Genomic DNA, 22,697 nt, shown 5'->3' with positions numbered 1-22,697 from the left:
GATGTATGAGACAGGCGAAATTCCCTCAGACTTCAAGAAGAATATAATAATTCCAATCCCAAAGAAAGCAGGTGCTGACAGATGTGAAAATTACCTATCAGTTTAATAAGCCACAGCTGCAAAATACTAACACGAATTCTTTACAGATGAATGGAAAAACTGGTAAAGCTGACCTCGGGGAAGATCATTTGGATTCCATAGAAATGTTGGAACACCTGAAGCAATACTGACACTACAACTTATCTTAGAAGATAGATTAAGGAAAGGCAAATCTATGTTTCTAGCATTTGTAGACTTAGAGAAAGAAGCAAGCAGTAAAGGAAACAAAAGAAAAATTCGGAGTAGGAATTAAAATCCATGGAGAAGAAATTAAAACTTTGAGGTTCGCTGAAGACATTGTAATTCTGTCAGAACAGCACAGGACCTGGAGGAGCAGCTGAACGGAATGGACAGTGTCTTGAAAGGAGGATATAAGATGAACATCAACAAAAGCAGAATGAGGATAATGGAATGTAGTCGAATTAAGTCGGGTGATGCTGAGGGAATTAGATTAGGAAATGAGACACTTGAAGTAGTAAAGGAGTTTTGCTATTTGGGGAGCAAAATAACTGATGATGGTCGAAGTAGAGAGGATATAAAATGTAGACTGGCAATGGCAAGGAAAGCGTTTCTGAAGAAGAGGAATTTGTTAACATCGAGTATAGATTTAAGTGTCAGGAAGTCATTTCTGAAAGTATTTGTGTGGAGTGTAGCCATGTATGGAAGTGAAATATGGACGGTCCTACGTTTGTACAGTTTGTACAGTTCACATCGTCTGGGACTAGTTTTGTGAGCACGAGAGTGAATTGTCACATATCCTTTGGGCACCATAGTCACCAGTTCTCAGTATTATTGAGTCTTTGTGGTCTGCTTTGGAGAGAAGGGTGCATGATCAGTATCCTTCTCGACCATCTCTACCTCTATGTGCCACTATTTTGTGGGAAGAATGATATGAGATTTCCTTGAAAACCATATAGGACTTCTATTTGTTCGCTGCAAGATGACTGGAAACTGTGTTGAATGTCAACAGGTTTGCTAAACCGTATTAGGCGTCGTAGTATGACGTGTTTTAGTTCACACATACAAGGAGCGTTTGAAAAGTCCGTGCAAAAATAAAAACTACTTTCAATTGGAGTAAACCTTTTTTATTTTTTGATATAATCTCCTTTTAGACTTGTACACTTCATCCAACGCTGTTCTAATTTGTTGATCCCATCCAAATAATAGGAATTGTCCAAGTCTGCAAAATAGCTATTAGTTCCTGCAATCACCTCCTCGTTTGAATAAAATCTTTGTCCCGCCAGCCATTTCTTCAAATTGGAGAACAAACAGTAGTCTGAGGGAGCCAAGTCTGGAGAAGAGGGAGGATGTGAAATGAGTTGGAATCCTATTTCCATTAATTTTGTGGCCACAACTGCTGAGGTGTGTGCTGGTGCATTGTTGTGATGGAAAAGGACTTTTTTGCGGTCCAATCACTGGCATTTTTCTTGCAGCTCGGTTTTCAAACGGTCTAATAACAATGAATAACATGCACCTCTAATAGTTTTACCCTTGTCCAGATAGTTGATGAGGATTATCCCTTGCGAATCCCAAAAGACAGTCGCCATAGCCTCTCTGGCCAGAGGAATGGTCTTCGCCTTTTTTGGTGCAGATTCTCCATTGGTAACCCATTGTTTAGATTGTTATTTGATCTCAGGAGTATAGTAATGTATCCAAATTTCATCCACAGTGATGAAACGACACTTAAAGTCCTGCGGGTTCTTCCTGAACAGCTGCAAATCATCCTTGCAACACTTCACACGATTCCGTTTTTGGTCAAGCGTGATCAATCGCGGAACCTGTCTTGCAGATAGCTTTCTCATGTCCCAATGTTTATGCAAAATATTATGTACCAATTCATTAGAGATGCCCACAGCACTAGCAATCTCACACACCTTAACTCTTCTGTCATCCATCACCATATCATGGATTTTATCAATGATTTTTAGAGTCATAACCTCCACAGGGCGACCAGAACGTTCAGCATCACTTGTGCCCATATGGCCACTCCGAAAATTTTGAAACCACTTATAAACTGTTCTAACTGAAGGTGCAGAGTCACCGTAATGTTTATCAAGCTTCTCTTTAGTCTCCTGAGGTGTTTTGCCTTTCATAAAGTAATGTTTAATCACCACTCGAAATTCTTTTTCTTCCGTTTTTTGACAATCACTCGACTTCCTTGATTCACACGAATGCCAAACACAAAGAAATAGACCAACATGGCTGAAACTTGGTGTGTGTTCTTTCCAAAGATGCTACTAACTAAACATGACCTCGATACACGCTGGTGGTGCCATCTCTCAGACTTTGCACGGACTTTTCAAATGCCCCTTGTATATGTGCACCCCTTGTATACCTTGACTGGTTCGACAAGCCCGAAGGTTATCTTTTACGTTGAGACTTCTGGGATACGGTGAACAAATTAATATTATCCCAATACTGTGCCTGCTCGAAGGTCTTCCAATATAGTTAGTGATTGTCTTCACACGACAGCTGGTCGATTTCTGAAATGTTGTCCGGACCGAGACGACACCCTTTCTCTTACAGTGTCTCTAAATGTGTTTCCCTCCTTACATTCTAAGTAGTAGTAATCGTGCTGTACTTTGCTGCATTGCAGACACACGGCATCAGCTCGGAGCCAAAGAAGCTGCACGGGAAGGCAAAGAGGACACGAGTGAAAGCGTCGTTTCTGTGCTCGACTTGCGGCAAGAAGTGCTGCCGTCTGAGGGAGCACGAGAGGCGCCATCACGGGGATGGGCAGGCACCTGCGCCCGCGCCCGGCTTTGCGTGCACGTACTGCCCGAAGACGTTTGTCCACAAGGCCAAGCTGCAGGTGCACATTGTCAGCCATCTAGAGGTACCGTTTCTTTTAATGCATACAGTTTGTTCTGACTTTGCTTCAGATGTGAAATTCAGATGGAATCGTGCCACTCTTGCATTTGTTTGTACATCGTGTTATGGAGGTACCATTGTGAGTGTTTTTCACAGGTAAAGGTATCATCAGAAGTGCCCTGGGGAAGTGTGATACGGCTGCTCTCCATCTATGTACGCGGTGCTACCCAAAATATTTGAAAATTTCGTTGTAAAAATCAGAAAACTATACTTATGTCACAATGTCCTGCATCACCTTTAAAGTGAACATGTACTGTAAAATGAGGTGAATCGAATAAAAAATGGCACTTTTTTTAAAAAAATTTGCCCATTTACAGTTGTGATATCGGAATAAAAATTCAGTATGTCAGTTTCACAACCTTGATAGTGATATATTCATATATTACGTTATTTTTCATTTATATTTGCAGTTATTATTTTAAGTTAACTGTTGATCGGTTTCACCCCCTCAATTGGGGCGAATCTGATCGCCATTATATTTTGTATGCAGGAACAAAGTCAGACTTTCAGTGTTGTGAATCTGACCACTATTTTGATTTTTAAGGAATATATTGCTGTACTTGCAACAAAATTTTACAATTTCTAGACTAAACAAATGTTTACAAGCACATTAAACTTGATATTTTTGCTATAAAAATCCTTGCATTCACGAAATTTGACAAACAAATATTAATTTTTAGTTATTGTCTGTCATAATCAATACGAAAAGTATGTCATAATCATCTATTCCTTAAAAAAAAAAAAAAAAAAAAAAAAATACTTCGCCTTCTATGTTCTGGAACAAGTTGTTTTATAATTTGGTCTCTTTCTACCTCAGTTGCATCATCACTTTCTGGAAAGACAAAATAACCATTACATCAAGAATTTTCTTTCTCAGAAATGTCATTTCATAGGAAATTTTACTATGGTGAAATCATTTTCTTGAAATTCATGCCAATCGTTATTCTTCTTCTTGTCCATTTCTTCATTTTCATTTGACCCGTGCTGTTCTAAACCACTGTTAGATGTTCCGGATAGGGACTCCTTGCTTGCAGCCCTATCATTTTCATAGAAGTCTCTGATAACAATTCCTTTTTCCTGGAGTTAATGTTTTTTCCTTGGTGCGGCTTTCCTTTTGTTTCATTAGAGCGAACCTGTTTCAATTGCATTTTGAAGGCTCCTGCCCAAGAAACTTCTGATGAGTGGTTTATTGTTATTGGTTGCTTCTGGAATCTGTGGAATGCCTTTATCAGAACAGAAAGGAAAAATTCCTCCTTTTTGAACCCAGATATTACATTGGATTTTGACGTGATAGCTATATTTTCAAAGTTTTTTTCAACAACCTAGGAAATTTGGATTTTGGCTCTACCCCTCTATTCTTCCATTTCCAATAATGTAACACATTTCTCTAAGCAAATTTTAAAGATCTAAAAATCCTCACATCAAGTGGCTGACACAAATGAGTAGAATTAGGGGGTAGAAGCACAAATTTAATGTCCTGTTCCTGGTACAGTTTAATCACGATACATGACAGATGACTTGAAAGATTGTCACCTATAATCACTTTAAGTCTCCTTAATTGCTGGGCATAAGGCAAGACAATTTCAACAAACCATGGTTCAAAGATTGTTCAGTCAAACCAACCACTTTGATTTCTGTTATAACCTGCACCAGTTACACCCTCTTCAGTCCAAGTATTGTAGGCATGTTTTGCCATATAAACTGTGCATGGTGGGAGCACTGAGCCGTTGGCAGCTGCTACTATCATCACACTGACACTTGACTTAGAACTATACACTATCCTTTCAGGCTGTCTTGAGCCTCGCTTCATTATTACTTTCACTTGTCCAGGATCGTCACAAAAGTTTGTCCCGTCATAGTTTATAATGTTACAGGGAGGGACACCACTCAAGGTCACTTCAAGGTTTTTAAAATAATCAGTCACTGTTTCTTGGGCAACTGCTGCCTTTGCCCTCTTCATATGTTCACTTACTCTAACTGTTAGTTCTTTATTTCTTTTCATAAAATATTTTACCCACACGTGTGCAGGTCGATTGTCACAAAATCTTTTTTCAATCCTCCCTACTCGATTGAAATATGCCTGTACAATGTCCCTAACACTTTTATTCCTCAACCCCCCCCCCCCCCCCCCCCCCCACTTTGCACAACACAATAATCCTTCAACCAGGCTTCTTTCCTCACTAATGGTTAACACTGGTTGGCTGTCTATTTTGTATTTGTACCTTTCCTTGATTTTGTCATTTAATGTGGTATATGGAACTGTGTATTGCTCTGAAACTTTCCAGATGCTTAATTTTCCTGATTTGACAGCTTTGACCACATTTAGAAGAAATTCTGGTTTGTAGTTAGATTTCTGTGTTGGTCCCAGAACCTTTTGGCAGACTTGCATGATCGGATTCACCTTATGAAAATGCAATTTTGCAATTAGGCCTGCATAGTTTCTAAGCAGTATTAGCAATGAACAAATAAACAAAGCTGTATCACCTAAAACGTTCATATGCAAGCAGTAATATTGCAACTTACCAGTTACACTTCAGAAGTAACAGGCGCCAGCAGAAGTTTTCGCACTGTTGTTTTGACTATACGAATATAACACAAGAATCACATACCTACTGACAATGTGATTTGCTGGTTGCGCACACTCCAACACGCCATTGTTGTTGATAGATTAGTCAAGAATTCACATCAATGGTCAGCTGCAATGTAATTGTTAAAATGCTACACTCGGTTATCCAAACATGGAAAAATGGGTAAATTATCCGACTGATACCACCTGATTGGATTCACCTCATTGTATGGTATGCAATGATCCTGGTGGTGTTCACATTTTTGGAAGAGCTTCTGGAAGTCCACAGGGTGAAAGGTGTTCGGGATCTGTTTAGTGATTCCACTCGGACGTCTTTAGTCAAGCCAAAATGTCTTCAGAAACAGGTAGAAGTCACACTGGGCTAGGTCTGGCAAGTGGGGAGGTTGAGGGACTGTTGCCGTGTTGCTTTTGCCCAGGAGTTCTTCCACAAGATGCGAAGCGTGCACCCTTGCATTGTCATGGTGCACCGATTGGTCTTTTTCCACAACTCTAAACATTTGGGCCTAATATTTTTCCTCAGCAACCTCAAAATCTTGCAGTGAAACTGCCTGTTGACAGTCTGACCAGGTGGAACAAATTCTTTATGCACTATCCCCAGAATGTCAAAAAAGAATGATCAGCATCAACTTCATGTTGCTGCAAACTTGAGCCTCGGAGGAGATGGGGTTTTCCATTGTGACGATTGCTGCTCCAGTTCAGGGTTATAACTGTAGACCTCACATTCCTCACCTGTTATAACTCTGGATAAGAATTTGGGACACTCTAAAGCTCTTTGTTGCAACTCATTGCACATCTGGATCCTGGAAGTTTTAGTGGTCGATGCTGGGAAAGCGAGGGACAAACTTTGCTGCAGTTCGTCTCGTGCTTAGTTCATTGGTTAGGATTCGTTGACACGCACCGTATGATTGCCCAAGTCTGTTACAAACATTGTGAATTGTCTCCCTTCAATCTTTATGACTCATGTCATGCACTTCTGTGATAATTTCCAGTGTTGTGCATGTTAACGGTCAACCACAATGTGTGTCATCTTCCACAGATTCTCAGCCTTGAAGTGCTTTAACCACTCAAATGTTCACACTTGACTTCATGCATTCTCACCAAATGCCCCTGTCAGCACCTGGTGAAATTCAGCCACAGTTTTCTTCAACTTGAAACACAATTTGATGCAAATCTGTCACTCCTTCACATTATCCATTTCACAGTTTTCAGGATCACTGCAACATGTCCTGATGTGCACCACAACAACTCCCAACTGCATCCGACAAAAGATGACACAACTTTGTGCCACAGTGGCTAAAATGTGTACCTGAAGACTTCTTGTGGCAGAATATTGTACTGCTTGTTGTCTCTTTTTCCACTCCCTTCTTTTCTAGTGCTTCCCAGACCTTTCTTCTACAGGTGCTATCGACTGCTGCTCAAACCCTGTTCAGATTCTGCTCCTCAGGATCTTTTGGTATACCTTCGAACAGTGCATGCACTCTCAAATCTCTCCTCCTACTTTTGACCACTCCATATAGCACTTTATTACTTCCTCAGCTATCTTCCTCCACCATCTTTGTCCATTCTTCCATCCACTTTCTTCTCTCCCCAGTCACTGTCTTATTTGCCTCTTTTTTCCTTTTATTATAGTTTTGTCTTGCTAATTCAGTCATTGCTCTGAACCATGGGCTGAAGGCTTTGTTCTTCCTTCTGACTATCTCCTTGGCTCTTTCATTCCATCATGGTGTCTCCTTCCTCCGTTTTCGACTACTTGTCCTTCCACATATAGCTACTGCACCTACTACCATAGCACTTTTAAACTGTTGCCATTCCTCTTTTCCTGTTTCTGGTTCATTCTTTGGTAATCTTTCCCTTATAATCTCCTGGCATTCTCCCTTGACTTCAGTTTCCAAACCCTGATACTCCTTTCCTTGTTCTCTGTCTTCTTCCATTCCTTCATGATTCTCATGTTCATCCCTAGTAGCCAGTACCTCAGATGATAGTACCAAAGATTTCTGCACTAGATTCCTGCTATACCACTTGAGGCTCTCTTTCTTCCAAAACCTTGAGTTACCTATCATTGAACCATTTCTCTTGCATAATTCCTACAATCTCTTTCCTTCTCCATTTCCACTTCCCCATCCTTCTGCTCCCAGAACATTTTAATAACCTTATATTTCATGCCCTACATGTGCATTCAAGTCTCCCTTGACTATTATCCTTTGTCAATTTGACTGCTTTGTAGCTCTTCCAAAGTCCTGCTTTTATTGTGACCCACTTCAGGGACATACATCTGATCTCCCTTCATACTTCTTCCCTTTTCATTATTCTGATCTCCATCATACTGTCACTTATCCTCTATATCTCGTCTTTTAGACCCTCCCTCACAACAACTGCCACTCCCTTTTGTCTTCTTTCTTCATTTCCATGCCCGTAGAATCAGTAAACTTTCCTCGGTTGCTCGCAGCCTTCTCCTTTCCATCTCGTCTCTACCGTGTCTAAAATATCTAGCTTTCTCCTTTTCATCATGTCCACTACTCTTGTATCCTTCCTGTCAGTGGCCCAGTGCTCAAGGTCATCAAGTAATAAAGAAAATTAATATTGTAACTTTGACAATTCTCTGAAATTTAGTGCATGCGAGGGGGTACTCACAAAAAAAGGCAATAACATTGTCGTGGATGGACCTTGTGTAGTGTGCATTTCTGCCGCTGAGCATATATAACACAACTTATTGCCAGTTCAGTGCCGCCTGTGTTGTCAACCTGGCTTGTTCTGTTCATCCACAGTGATTGTTTTTGGTAGCGCTGTTTTATTCTTGTTTCATTTTTTATTATGGCAAGCTTAAATGGCCAATGTGCATCTGTGAAATTTTTGTTTTCTACTTACTAAAAATGCTGCTGAAACTGTTTTAATGTTGAAAACAGCTTACCAAGATGACACTATGGGAAAAACTCAAGTGTAAGAGTGTTTTACTCGATTTAAAAATGGCAAATATCGATTGATGGCAAGACTTATTCTGGACATCCATCAACTGCCCAAATCGACAAATATATTGAAAAAATTTGAGTGCTTGTTTTCACAGACAATCGACATACAGTTGATCAACTGTCAGAGATTAATGGATTATCTTGTTTATCAAAATGGACCCGATTTGTTGCATACAGGAGACTGGTTCTTCCACCATGACAACACACCTGCTCACACAGCCATCACTGTTATGCAGGTTTTAACTACAAATAGCATGGTCCCTCACGCGTCTTACTTGTCTGACATGGCTCTGTGCAACTTTTTCTTATTTCCCTGCATGAAAAGAGGCATGAAAGTACACCGATTTGACAACACTGAAGCAGTCGAGAAAAAAATGAGGGAGGAGCTGTCAGCCATTTCTAAAGATGACTACAAAAAATGTTTTAAACGGTGGAAGCAAGTGTGGGACAAATGTATTAGTTGTAATTGGAGAGTATTTTGAAGGGGATAAGGCTGTTTGGTACGTAGTTTGAAAACGGATGCTGTAACTTACCAAACGAGAAAGCGCTGGTATGTTGATAGACACAATAAAAAACACACAAACACACACACAAATATTCAAGCTTTCGCAACCCACGGTTGCTTCATGAGGAAAGAGGGAAGGAGAGGGAAAAACAAAAGGATGTGGGTTTTAAGGGAGAAGGTAAGGAGTCATTCCAATCCCGGGAGCGGAAAGACTTACCTTAGGGGGAAAAAAAGACAGGTATACACTCGCACACACACACATATCCATCTGCACATACACAGACACAAGCAGACATTTGTAAAGGCAAAGAGTTTGGGCAGAGATGTCAATCGAGGCGGAAGTACAGAGGCAAAGATGTTTTTGAATGACAGGTGAGGTATGAGCGTTGGCAACTTGAAATTAGCGGAGTTTGAGGCCTGGCGGATAACGAGAAGAGAGGATATACTGAAGGGCAAGTTCCCATCTCCGGAGTTCTGACAGGTTGGTGTAAGTGGGAAGTATCCAGATAACCCGGACAGTGTAACACTGTGCCAAGATGTGCTGGCTGTGCACCAAGGCATGTTCAGCCACAGGGTGATCCTCATTACTAACAAACACTGTCTGCCTGTGTCCATTCATGCGAATGGACAGTTTGTTGCTGGTCATTCCCACATAGAATGCTTCACGGTGTAGGCAGGTCAGTTCGTAAATCATGTGGGTGCTTTCACACGTGGCTCTGCCTTTGATCGTGTACACCTTCCGGGCTACAGGACTGGAGTAGGTGGTGGTGGGAGGGTGCATGGGACAGGTTTTACACTGGGGGCGATTACAAGGGTAGGAGCCAGAGGGTAGGGAAGGTGGTTTGGGGATTTCATAGGGATGAACCAAGAGGTTACGAAGGTTAGGTGGACGGCGGAAAGACACTTGCTGGAGTGGGGAGGATTTCGTGAAGGATGGATCTCATTTCAGGGCAGGATTTGAGGAAGTCGTATCCCTGCTGGAGAGCCACATTCAGAGTCTGATCCAGCCCCGGAAAGTATCCTGTCACAAGTGGGGCACTTTTGTGGTTCTTCTGTGGGAGGTTCTGTGTTTGAGGGGATGAGGAAGTGGCTCTGGTAATTTACTTCCGTACCAGGTCGAGAGGATAGTTGCAGGATGCGAAAGCTGTTTGCAGGTAGTTGGTGTAATGGTTCAGGGATTCCGGACTGGAGCAGAGGATCACCCTGTGGCTAAACATGTCTTGGTGCACGGCCAGCACATCTTGGCACAGTGTTACACTGTCTGGGCTATCTAGATACTTCCCACTTACACCAACCTGTCAGAACTCCGGAGATGGGAACTTGCCCTTCAATATATCCTCTCTTTGCGTTACCCACCAGGCCTCGACCTCCGCTAATTTCAAGTTTCTGCCGCTCATACCTCACCTGTCATTCAACAACATCTTTGCCTCTGTACTTCCACATCGACTGACATCTCTGCCCGAACTCTTTGCCTTTACAAATGTCTGCTTGTGTGTGGTATACACTCGCGCACGCGCACACACACACACACACACACACACACACACACACACACACACACACACACACACACACACATATCCATCCGCACACACACATATCCATCCGCACACATATACATCCGCACATACACAGACACATGCAGACATTTTCATGCTTGTGTCTGTGTATGCACGGATGGATATGTGTGTGCGTGTGCGAGTGTATACCTGTCGTTTTTTCCCCCTAAGGTAAGTCTTTCCACTCCCGGGATTAGAATGACTCCTTACCCTCTCCCTTCAAACCCACATCCTTTCGTCTTTCCCTCTCCTTCCTTCTTTCCTGATGATCAACTGTTTGTTGCGAAAGTTGGAATTTTGTGTGTATGTTTGTGTTTGTTTGTGTGTCTATCGACCTGCCAGCACTTTCGTTTGGTAGTCACATCATCTTTGTTTTTAGATATATTTTTCCCACGTGGAATGTTTCCCTGTATGTGTGTGTATGTCTCTCTTACGTGAGGCGCACCTCGGTGGCAGTGGGATGGATCTGCAGCACTCAGAAATACCGATTCTTTAAACTTTCTCAATAGTAATCCCATTTAATAAACAATATATATATATATATAGAGGGAATCATTCCACGTGGGAAAAATATATTTAAAAAGAAAGATGATGAGACTTACCAAACAAAGCGCTGGCAGGTCGAGAGACACACAAACATACACACAAAATTCTAGCTTTCGCAACCAACGGTTGCCTCGTCAGGAAAGAGGGAAGGAGAGGGAAAGACAAAAGGATTTGGGTTTTAAGGGAGAGGGTAAGGAGTCATTCCAATCCCGGGAGCGGAAAGACTTACCTTAGGGGGAAAAAAGGACAGGTATACACTCGCGCGCACACACACACATATCCATCCGCATATACACAGACACAAGCAGACATATATATAAAAATCATGCGGGAGGGGGGGGGGGGGGGTTAAACAGAATAGTTGCCGACATCATGCCTTCCAGAAGTCTTGAAATTAGTGTTACATATGTAGTGCACCACATAGCAAAAATTGAGAAAAATTAAATCTTAGTACTTATTAAAACGGTACGAGTGACACCAGAGTGAGTGGAGATGCCACACTATCTTACATTTCCCGGTGCAACAGGAGCCGCGGTACTCGTGCGAACTTTGCGGGACCCGCTTCCGGCGGAAGGACACCCTGGACCGCCACGTGGCGCGCCACACGGACCCGCAGCCGTTCGCTTGCGACCGCTGCCGGCGGCGCTACTCGTCGCGCTCCAGCCTGCGGGCACACGTGGAGGCGCGCCACACCGAGCGGCCCGAGGCGAGCCGCTTCAGCTGTGCCACCTGTGGGAAGGTCTACCTGCAGAAGAGCAGCTTCATCGAGCACACGTGAGTCTAGGAGCACCTCTCGCATTAACTGTTGTGTTACTTCTCTACCCGAACCTTAGCTTCCGACAGTATCTGCCACTGTCACCTACATCCACACACGTGTGGTGTATGGTGGATAGTCCCTTGTACCACTTGAAGTCAGCTCTTTTTCCTGTTCCACTTCCAAATGGAGGAAGCGAAAAACATCTGCCTGTATACTTCCGTAGGAGTGTCATTATCTCCTATCTTTCCTCTGTGCTCCTTACGTTAGGTGCACCTCGGTGGCAGTGGGATGGATCTGCAGCACTCAGAAATACTGGTTCTTTAAACTTTCTCAATAGTAGCCCCATTTAATAAACATCCTCAACTGAGCATTATTGTAAATATGGGAGGGTATGAAAAACCTGGAGTAACATTGCTGTGAGCGGGGCTTGGTGGTACGCATTTCTGCCACTGTGTGTGTGTGTTGCGCAACTCGTTGCCCGTTCAGTCCCAACTGTGTTGTCGAACTGGCCTGTAGTGTTCATCTGCAGTGATTCTTTTTGATACTGCTGTTTTGTTCTTGTTTTATTTTTTACGATGGGAAGTTTAAGTGAACAACTTACAGCTGTGAAATTTTGTCTTCTACTCAGTAAAATGCTCCTGAAACTGTTTTAATATTGAAAACAGCTTACCAAGATGACACTATGGGAAAAACTCGAGTGTACGGATGGTTTGCTCAATTTAAAAATGGCAAAATGTCAATTGATGACAAATCTCATTCTGGACGTCCATCAGCTGCCCGAATTGACCAAAAAATATTGAAAAAATTCTAGAGCTTGTGCTCACAGACAGTAGACAGACAATTGCTCAACTGTCAGAGATTAGTTGGTTATCTCGGAGCTAGGTTCAGTAAATTTATGGTAGACAGGAGTTTGGTCCTTCCATCAAGACAAGGCACCTGCACACACAGCCATTTCTGTTAGACATTTTTTGACTAAAAAGGCACAGTTTCACTGTCCCACACACCTTACACACCTGACCTGGCTCCGTGCAACTTTTTCTTGTTTCCAAGTGTGAAAAGGGGATGAAAGGACACTGATTTTATGACACTGAAGAAGTCAAGAAAAAAACAAGGGAGAAGCTCTCAGCCATTTCTAAAGATGACTACAAAAAAATGTTTCAAACAGTGGAAGCACTAGTGGGACAAATGTATTAGTTGTAATGGAGAGTATTTTGAAGGGGATAAGGTTGTTTTGTAAACAATTTGAAAATATATAGTTCTTTTTGTGCTGCCTCGTATGGAGTTAAATCGCTTCAGTTGTAAAAGGTCTTTATAAGGCAGTGGATACCAGTAAGAACTATCTTAGCTAGAATTCTACCTGTGATTGGGCTAGTTGAAATAAAAAATATAAGAAATGTCACCCAACCCCGGTGACTGGGGAACTGAGAATGGAAACAGAGCCTATATAGATGTAGCGGCATAATGTAGAGTAAGAGGTTGAAAATCGTGTAGCATCCAATGACCGTGAGCTTTGCAGGAGCGAGCAGTGCAGAGACGACCACCACGATTGGGAGGAGGGCACAGAGTTGCTCACGCAGTCGGGGGAAGTAAATAGGTAAGTTACTAAATCGGTGGAGCGATGCTATAGCTGTCTGCTAGGATGAGCGAAAGTGACTACTCTGGCTGTTCACCTCAATTGACAATCTTAAATACAAGCTGAGGAAGTATACTGTGCATGTTTTTAAATGGTCAATTTCATGTTTGTCTTATCATACCTCTTTACATTTGAAACAATCGAAACTCCAGGTAGAAATCTCAACAATGTAGGAAAAGACAGATTGCTACTTACTGTAAAGAAAACACATTAAGTTGCAGACTGGCACACTTAAAAGGCAATTACATAGAGGTTTCACCTACAGACATCATCAGTAAAGAGAGATGTACACCTCACGCACACATGACCACCAACTCCAGCATCTTTGGCTGGAATGCCACGAGCACTCAGGCTTGAAATGTTGCAATTCGCCATCACGTGTACGTGAGATGCGCTTGCTTTTGAGTGTGAGTTGTGTGTATGTCTCTCTTACTGATGAAGGTTGTGACCGAAAGCTCTATGTAAGTGTAAGCCATCTAGCTGTTGGTTGGCCCCTCCTTCTGGTAGAACACAGGCTGCCTTTCATTATTAATTTAGGTACCCTGTTGTCTGTCATCCTGTTCTTCATATGACCCAACCAACATACTCTTTCAGATTTAACAAATTACTCTGTGTCTTTCCCTTGTATAAGCTCTTGTATTTCATGGTTGTACCTTACATTCGGATCTCCGGGCGGGGACTACTCAGGAGGACGTTGTTATCAGGAGAAAGAAAACTGGCGTTCTACGGATCGGAGCGTGGAATGTCAGATCCCTTAATCGGCCAGGTAGGTTAGAAAATTTAAAAAGGGAAATGGATAGGTTAAAGTTAGATATAGTGGGAATTAGTGAAGTTCGGTGGCAGGAGGAACAAGACTTTTGGTCAGGTGATTACAGGGTTATAAATACAAAATCAAATAGGGGTAATGCAGGAGTAGGTTTAATAATGAATAAAAAAATAGGAGTGCGAGTTAGCTACTACAAACAGCATAGTGAACGCATTATTGTGGCCAAGATAGACACAAAGCCCATGCCTACTACAGTAGTACAAGTTTATATGCCAACTACCTCTGCAGATGATGAAGAAATAGGTGAAATGTATGACGAGATAAAAGAAATTATTCAGGTAGTGAAGGGACACGAAAATTTAATAGTCATGGGTGACTGGAATTTGTCAGTAGGAAAAGGGAGAGAAGGAAACATAGTAGGTGAATATGGATTGGGGGGAAGGAATGAAAGAGGAAGCCGCCTTGTAGAATTTTGCACAGAGCATAATTTAATCATAGCCAACACTTGGTTCAAGAATCATAAAAGAAGGTTGTATACCTGGAAGAATCCTGGAGATACTAAAAGGTATCAGATAGATTATATAATGGTAAGACAGAGATTTAGGAACCAGGTTTTAAATTGTAAGACATTTCCTGGGGCAGATGTGGATTCTGACCACAATCTATTGGTTATGAACTGCAGATTGAAACTGAAGAAACTGCAAAAAGGTGGGAATTTAAGGAGATGGGACCTGTATAAACTGAAAGAACCAGAGGTTGTAGAGAGTTTCAGGGAGAGCATAAGGGAACAATTGACAGGAATGGGGGAAAGAAATACAGTAGAAGAAGAATGGGTAGCTCTGAGGGATGAAGTAGTGAAGGCAGCAGAGGATCAAGTAGGTAAAAAGACGAGGGCTAATAGAAATCCTTGGGTAACAGAAGAAATATTGAATTTAATTGATGAAAGGAGAAAATATAAAAATGCAGTAAATGAAGCAGGCAAAAAGGAATACAAACGTCTCAAAAATGATATCGACAGGAAGTGCAAAATGGCTAAGCAGGGATGGCTAGAGGACAAATGTAAGGATGTAGAGGCTTGTCTCACTAGGGGTAAGATAGATACTGCATACAGGAAAATTAAAGAGGCATTTGGAGAGAAGAGAACCACTTGTATGAATATCAAGAGCTCAGATGGCAACCCAGTTCTAAGCAAAGAAGGGAAGGCAGAAAGGTGGAAGGAGTATATAGAGGGTTTATACAAGGGCGATGTACTTGAGGACAATATTATAGAAATGGAAGAGGATGTAGATGAAGACGAAATGGGAGATAAGATACTGCGTGAAGAGTTTGACAGAGCACTGAAAGACCTGAGTCGAAACAAGGCCCCGGGAGTAGACAACATTCCATTTGAACTACTGATGGCCTCGGGAGAGCCAGTCATGACAAAACTCTACCATCTGGTGAGCACGATGTATGAGACAGGCGAAATACCCTCAGACTTCAAGAAGAATATAATAATTCCAATCCCAAAGAAAGCAGGTGTTGACAGACGTGAAAATTACCGAGCTATCAGTTTAATAAGTCACAGCTGCAAAATACTAACGCGAATTCTTTACAGACAAATGGAAAAACTGGTAGAAGCCGACCTCGGGGAAGATCAGTTTGGATTCCGTAGAAATGTTGGAACACGTGAGGCAATACTGACCTTACAACTTATCTTAGAAGAAAGATTAAGAAAAGGCAAACCTACGTTTCTAGCATTTGTAGACTTAGAGAAAGCTTTTGACAATGTTGACTGGAATACTCTCTTTCAAATTCTGAAGGTGGCAGGGGTAAAATTCAGGGAGCGAAAGGCTATTTACAGTTTGTACAGAAACCAGATGGCAGTTATAAGAGTCGAGGGACATGAAAGGGAAGCAGTTGTTGGGAAAGGAGTAAGACAGGGTTGTAGCCTCTCCCCGATGTTATTCAATCTGTATATTGAGCAAGCAGTAAAGGAAACAAAAGAAAAATTCAGAGTAGGTATTAAAATTCATGGAGAAGAAGTAAAAACTTTGAGGTTCGCCGATGACATTGTAATTCTGTCAGAGACTGCAAAGGACTTGGAAGAGCAGTTGAACAGAATGGACAGTGTCTTGAAAGGAGGATATAAGATGAACATCAACAAAAGCAAAACAAGGATAATGGAATGTAGTCAAATTAAGTCGGGTGATGCTGAGGGAATTAGATTAGGAAATGAGACACTTAAAGTAGTAAAGGAGTTTTGCTATTTAGGGAGTAAAATAACCGATGATGGTCGAAGTAGAGAGGATATAAAATGTAGACTGGCAATGGCAAGGAAAGCGTTTCTCAAGAAGAGTAATTTGTTAACATCGAGTATAGATTTAAGTGTCAGGAAGTCGTTTCTGAAAGTATTTGTATGGAGTGTAGCCATGTATGGAAGTGAAACATGGACGATAACTAGTTTGGACAAGAAGAGAATAGAAGCTTTCGAAATGTGGTGCTACAGAAGAATGCTGAAGATAAGGTGGGTAGATCACGTAACTAATGAGGAGGTATTGAATAGGATTGGGGAGAAGAGAAGTTTGTGGCGCAACTTGACTAGAAGAAGGGATCGGTTGGTAGGACATGTTTTGAGGCATCAAGGGATCACAAATTTAGCATTGGAGGGCAGTGTGGAGGGTAAAAATCGTAGAGGGAGACCAAGAGATGAATACACTAAGCAGATTCAGAAGGATGTAGGTTGCAGTAGATACTGGGAGATGAAGAAGCTTGCACAGGATAGAGTAGCATGGAGAGCTGCATCAAACCAGTCTCAGGACTGAAGACCACAACAACAACAACCTTACTCTCCAACTCTCTGATTCTGTAACAGGCCCATAAATTTTTCACAGGATTTTCCGCTCAAATGCTCTTAGGTTACTCATATCTGATACTATTGTTGCCCACATTTGTGGCCCACATGTAACAACTGGCCGCACCGTGGAATGATATGCTATTAACTTGGTTGATATTGTTGTTAGAGAATTCTTGAGTATCTGTGTGTTTGCATAATAGGCTCTGTTTCCACTTTGTATCATTGTAATACGCAGTCTCATACTATTATCTCTGTTTTTTTTTTATCAGACTGTGAAGTGAAAAGTTGAACAGCACTCTAGAGAGACCATCACCCTGTTTCACTCCATTTGTAAAATTAAAGTTCTTGGTCATTTTGGTTTCACCTCTACTTTTGCCTCTGTGTCTTTCATTGCCAACTATCTTCTGTAGCCTGTCTCAGATGCCCAGTTCCTTTAGTGCTTTATACAGTTTTCTCCTTTCTCATAAATAAGGCATATTATTGCAGTTCTCTGGTCTCAGGCATGCTTCCATTTTCCCACATATTATTTATTCGTGTATGTACTTCACATATTATGGGTTTTTTTGGTCCTTCATGTAGCGTAATTGTGGCCTTAGAGTTCTGGGTGTTTACAACATTCCATATGATGTGGCAGAAGTACACGGACCAGTTATTCGAACCATTTTCCAGAAATGTACCAAAAATTAGCAGCACATCAACTACATTACTATAGAATAGCCTCCTCTTGCTGAACAGAGCCTTATAAATAAGTACAAGGCCTTGTTCAGGGAGACACAGATTCCAGCCTGCACTTCAGACTACACTTATGGGGAAAAAAATTGCAACATCAAAAAATAATTAATGCAGAGTTACAAAATTTCAGGAATATATTTGCACGGTTAGCAAATTTAAGTGATTAACATCGCAATAGTTAATGTAATCACGAGATAAGTTATTGCAAATATTACAGGGTGTTTCAAAAATGACCGGTATATTTGAAACGGCAATAAAAACTAAACGAGCAGCGATAGAAATACACCGTTTGTTGCAATATGCTTGGGACAACAGTACATTTTCAGGCAGACAAACTTTCGAAATTACAGTAGTTACAATTTTCAACAACAGATGGCGCTGCGGTCTGGGAAACTCTATAGTAAGATATTTTCCACATATCCACCATGCGTAGCAATAATATGGCGTAGTCTCTGAATGAAATTACCCGAAACCTTTGACAACGTGTCTGGCGGAATGGCTTCACATGTAGATGAGATGTACTGCTTCAGCTGTTCAATTGTTTCTGGATTCTGGCGGTACACCTGGTCTTTCAAGTGTCCCCACAGAAAGAAGTCACAGGGGTTCATGTCTGGCGAATAGGGAGGCCAATCCACGCCGCCTCCTGTATGTTTCGGATAGCCCAAAGCAATCACACGATCATCGAAATATTCATTCAGGAAATTAAAGACGTCGGCCGTGCGATGTGGCCGGGCACCATCTTGCATAAACCACGAGGTGTTCGCAGTGTCGTCTAAGGCAGTTTGTACCGCCACAAATTCACGAAGAATGTCCAGATAGCGTGATGCAGTAATCGTTTCGGATCTGAAAAATGGGCCAATGATTCCTTTGGAAGAAATGGCGGCCCAGACCAATACTTTTTGAGGATACAGGGACGATGGGACTGCAACACGGGGCTTTTCGGTTCCCCATATGCGCCAGTTCTGTTTATTGACGAAGCCGTCCAGGTAAAAATAAGCTTCGTCAGTAAACCAAATGCTGCCCACATGCATATCGCCGTCATCAATCCTGTGCACTATATCGTTAGTGAATGTCTCTCGTGCAGCAATGGTAGCGGCGCTGAGGGGTTGCCGCGTTTGAATTTTGTACGGATAGAGGTGTAAAGTCTGGCGCTAGAGACGATACGTGGACGTTGGCATCATTTGGACCGAAGCTGCAACACGGCGAACGGAAACCCGAGGCCGCTGTCGGATCACCTGCTGCACTAGCTGCGCGTTGCCCTCTGCGGTTGCCGTACGCGGTCGCCTTACCTTTCTGGCACGTTCATCCGTCACGTTCCCAGTCCGTTGAAATTTTTCAAACAGATCCTTTATTGTATCGCTTTTCAGTCCTTTGGTTACATTAAACCTCCGTTGAAAACTTCGTCTTGTTGCAACAACACTGTGTTCTAGGCGGTGGAATTCCAACACCAGAAAAATCCTCTGTTCTAAGGAATAAACCATGTTGTCTACAGCACACTTGCACGTTGTGAACAGCAAACGCTTACAGCAGAAAGACGACGTACAGAATGGCGCACCCACAGACTGCGTTGTCTTCTATATCTTTCACATCACTTGCAGCGCCATCTGTTGTTGAAAATTGTAACTACTGTAATTTCGAAAGTTTGTCCGCCTGAAAATGTACTGTTGTCCCAAGCATATTGCAACAAACGGTGTATTTCTATCGCTGCTCGTTTAGTTTTTATTGCCGTTTCAAATATACCGGTCATTTTTGAAACACCCTGTAAATACTTGTTGTACAACTGCCGTATGCCTGTTGCACTTGGTCGGTCAATACACGGTTGGTTAATGCTGGTTGTGTGTACACTTAAGATGTGATTAGGTCTAGGTCCAGTGTGTTTGGTATGCAGACAGCTGGTTGCAGGTCATCAACTGGCCTCCATCTAGCCAATACACAGCCATCAGTGGCACCGAGGCAGAACCAGCTTTCAGCAGGAAAACACAACAGATCTTCACCCTGCCCTCTAGCGAGCTCTCGCTTGGCACCACTGAAGTCACAAATGGCGGCAGTTTGGGGTGAGTGGAATGCGTGCTACAGTGTGCGTGGCTCGGAGCTGTCATCGAAGTAACCAATTTGTAATACTTCCTCGCGTCACTGTGACACCGACTGTTGCCCAAATTGCTGCTGCAGGTTCGGTACAATGTGCGAGAGCCGTACACCGAACACGCCGGTCTTCTGTTTCGGTAGTGCCACTTGGCCATCGGAAATGTAGTCTTCTTGTGACCACACATTCTTGCTATCAATCATATGTGGTGACTACATTCTTGCCAAATCTTTCTGCAGTATCACAGAAGGTAACTTCTCATAGCCCCATTACGTGACCTTGTTCAAACTAGGGGAGGTGTCGATATGGCTTCTTCATCACCTTAAAGGCATTCTTGACTTAATATCAACACACCATGTCCAATCTTAAAGCATGTGTGTAAAGTAAACTTGATTTGCCTCCTGATAGCAGTTCTACTGGCACCACTCTCAAGTGACTGGAGCAAAATCTGAATACACGTTATCTTTCAGAGGTAGTAATATGGATGCCAACTTTTGTTTATGTCACATAACTTCTTATTTGTGTTGCCATTTTTTTTCTGTCAGTGCATTTATCAACACCACCAGTGACCTCCACAAAGAAGCAAATATATGAGGGTCATTCCAAAAGAAATGCACACTATTTTTGTAAAAATACAGTTTTCATTCCTCACGTGTGAAAGTTTTACAGTGTGTAGATACATCCTTCCCCCTTGTTTTCAAACTTAGTTCAACCTGTTCCCATGAGTGGTGCCATCACAGTATGTCTTCAAGATGGCTGCTAAACTTGACGTTCGTCAGAAGCAATGTACTGTCATAGAATTCCTGTGCTGTGAAAACGAGACAGTGGGAAACATACACGAGAGGTTGAAAAAGGTGTATGAAGACGCTGCTGTCAATCGCAGTAGAGTTAGTCGGTGGGCAAGCAGGTTACGTAATGAAAGCGGGCATGGCAGTATTGAGGATTGTCCTCGCAGCGACAGACCTCGTACTGCACACACTCCAGACAGTGTGCAGAGAGTTAACGAATTGGTGACTGCTGACAGACGCATCACAGTGAACGAATTGTCACGCTACGTTGGGATGGGGGAAGGAAGTGTTTGCAGAATACTAAAAGTGTTGGCGTTAAAAAAGGTTTGTGCCAGGTGCGATCCCAGGATGTTGACAGTGGTTCACAAAGAAACAAGAAAAACGGTATGCAGCGAACTTTTGGAACAGTACGAGAATGGTGGAGATGAATTTCTTGGAAGAATTGTGACAGGTGATGAAACATGGCTCCATCATTTTTCACCAGAGACGAAGAGGCAATCAATGGAGTGGCATCATGCAAATTAACCCAAGAAAAAAAAAATTCAAAACCACACCTTCTGCTGGAAAAGTTATGGCTACGGTGTTTTTCGATGCTGAAGGACTCTTGCTTGTGGACATCGTGCCAAGTGGAACCACCATAAATTCTGATGCATATGTGACGACACTGAAGAAACTTCAAGCTCGACTGAGTCGTGTTTCATCACATCGGCAAAAACAGGATGTTTTGCTGTTGCACGACAATGCACGGCCACATGTCAGTCAAAAAACCATGGAAGCGATCACAAAACTCAGATGGACAACACTGAAACACCCGCCATACAGTCCTGACCTGGCTCCATGTGACTATCATCTCTTTGGGAAACTCAAAGACTCTCTTCGTGGAACAAGGTTTGAAGATGATGACTCCCTTGTACACGCTGTAAAACAGTGGCTCCAACAGGTTGGTCCAGAATTTTACCGTGCGGGTATACGGGTGCTGGTTCCAAGATGGCGTAAGGCAGTTGAGAGGGATGGAAATTATGTTGAGAAATGAAAATATTGTTCCTAAAGGATGTATCTACACACTGTAAAACTTTCAAACATATAGAATAAAAGATGGATAAAAAAAATAGTGTGCATTTCTTTCGGAGTGACCCTCGTATAACAAATGCATAACAGAGGGAAAATTTTTAAAAAAAAGCACCAAAACAGACATACATTAATGTGTAAGTGTTGTTCGATGTGGAGCCCAATTTGACAACCAAGAAAACATGTACTGCAGGGAATTAGTCTAAATTATGTCTGTGATCTCTCAGAATGAGGATAGTGCAAGGGGAAAGTCTGTAAATTTAGCTTAAAAAATCTGCATTTGCTCGTAACTTTCATTTCTGTTAGAAGCCTGCTCAAAATAGAATTTACAAGATAATGCACACTTTTCTGTACAGCCTTGAAGCAGGTTTTATGAAGGTGGACATTATTCTTCTGTTTAATGTTCATTTTGTGAATGTTGTTATTCATAATGCAAATGGGCAAAGGGAATAAACTTGTGTATTTTAGTGTCCTCAACACTGGGTCTTTGTGGTATTACACATTCATGATGCTGAAAATATTCAGCTACAGTACAGTCCCTTTTTTTCTCCACATTGTTTATTCCTTTTGTCCTTACAGTCTTAACACTTCTTGGTTTCACAGATGCCATGGTATGGTAATGGAATTAATCGTTTTTGCAAGTTAACTGGTTTTCTTTTTGTTACAACCACAAGGTTGTTATTACGCTGATGTGCTGTATTGAGTGCTTTCTCCAATTTAGGAAAACCCACACCGGAGAGTTTCGTTACCAGTGCGAAACTTGTGAGAAGCGATTTGTGAAGCGCAGTCACTACGAGTCCCACGTGCGTGTTCACAGCAGCGAACGGCCGTACCGGTGCGATACGTGCGAACGCTCGTACAAGGAACAGAAGCACCTCCGTGAGCACGTGCGAAGGTGAGT

General features: G+C 42.2%; 1 protein-coding gene across 2 annotated transcripts in view; it reads left to right on the top strand.

Moving 5' to 3' along the window:
- Nucleotides 1–22,697, top strand: part of LOC126109646 (zinc finger protein 791-like) — a 91,706-nt gene that overhangs the window by 52,168 nt on the left and 16,841 nt on the right. Inside the window, exons 9-11 of one of the 2 annotated variants that reach the window (XM_049914694.1) lie at nt 2,696–2,935; nt 11,660–11,907; nt 22,518–22,691. In XM_049914694.1, coding sequence (XP_049770651.1) covers nt 2,696–2,935; nt 11,660–11,907; nt 22,518–22,691 — 662 coding nt within the window. The remainder of the gene's footprint in view (nt 1–2,695; nt 2,936–11,659; nt 11,908–22,517; nt 22,692–22,697) is intronic. The other variant, XM_049914695.1, reaches the window with a different exon arrangement.

This window comes from Schistocerca cancellata, chromosome 12, assembly GCF_023864275.1.
Source record: "Schistocerca cancellata isolate TAMUIC-IGC-003103 chromosome 12, iqSchCanc2.1, whole genome shotgun sequence".
Taxonomy (NCBI): domain Eukaryota; kingdom Metazoa; phylum Arthropoda; class Insecta; order Orthoptera; family Acrididae; genus Schistocerca; species Schistocerca cancellata.
This window is presented reverse-complemented; position numbering and strand designations above follow the sequence as displayed.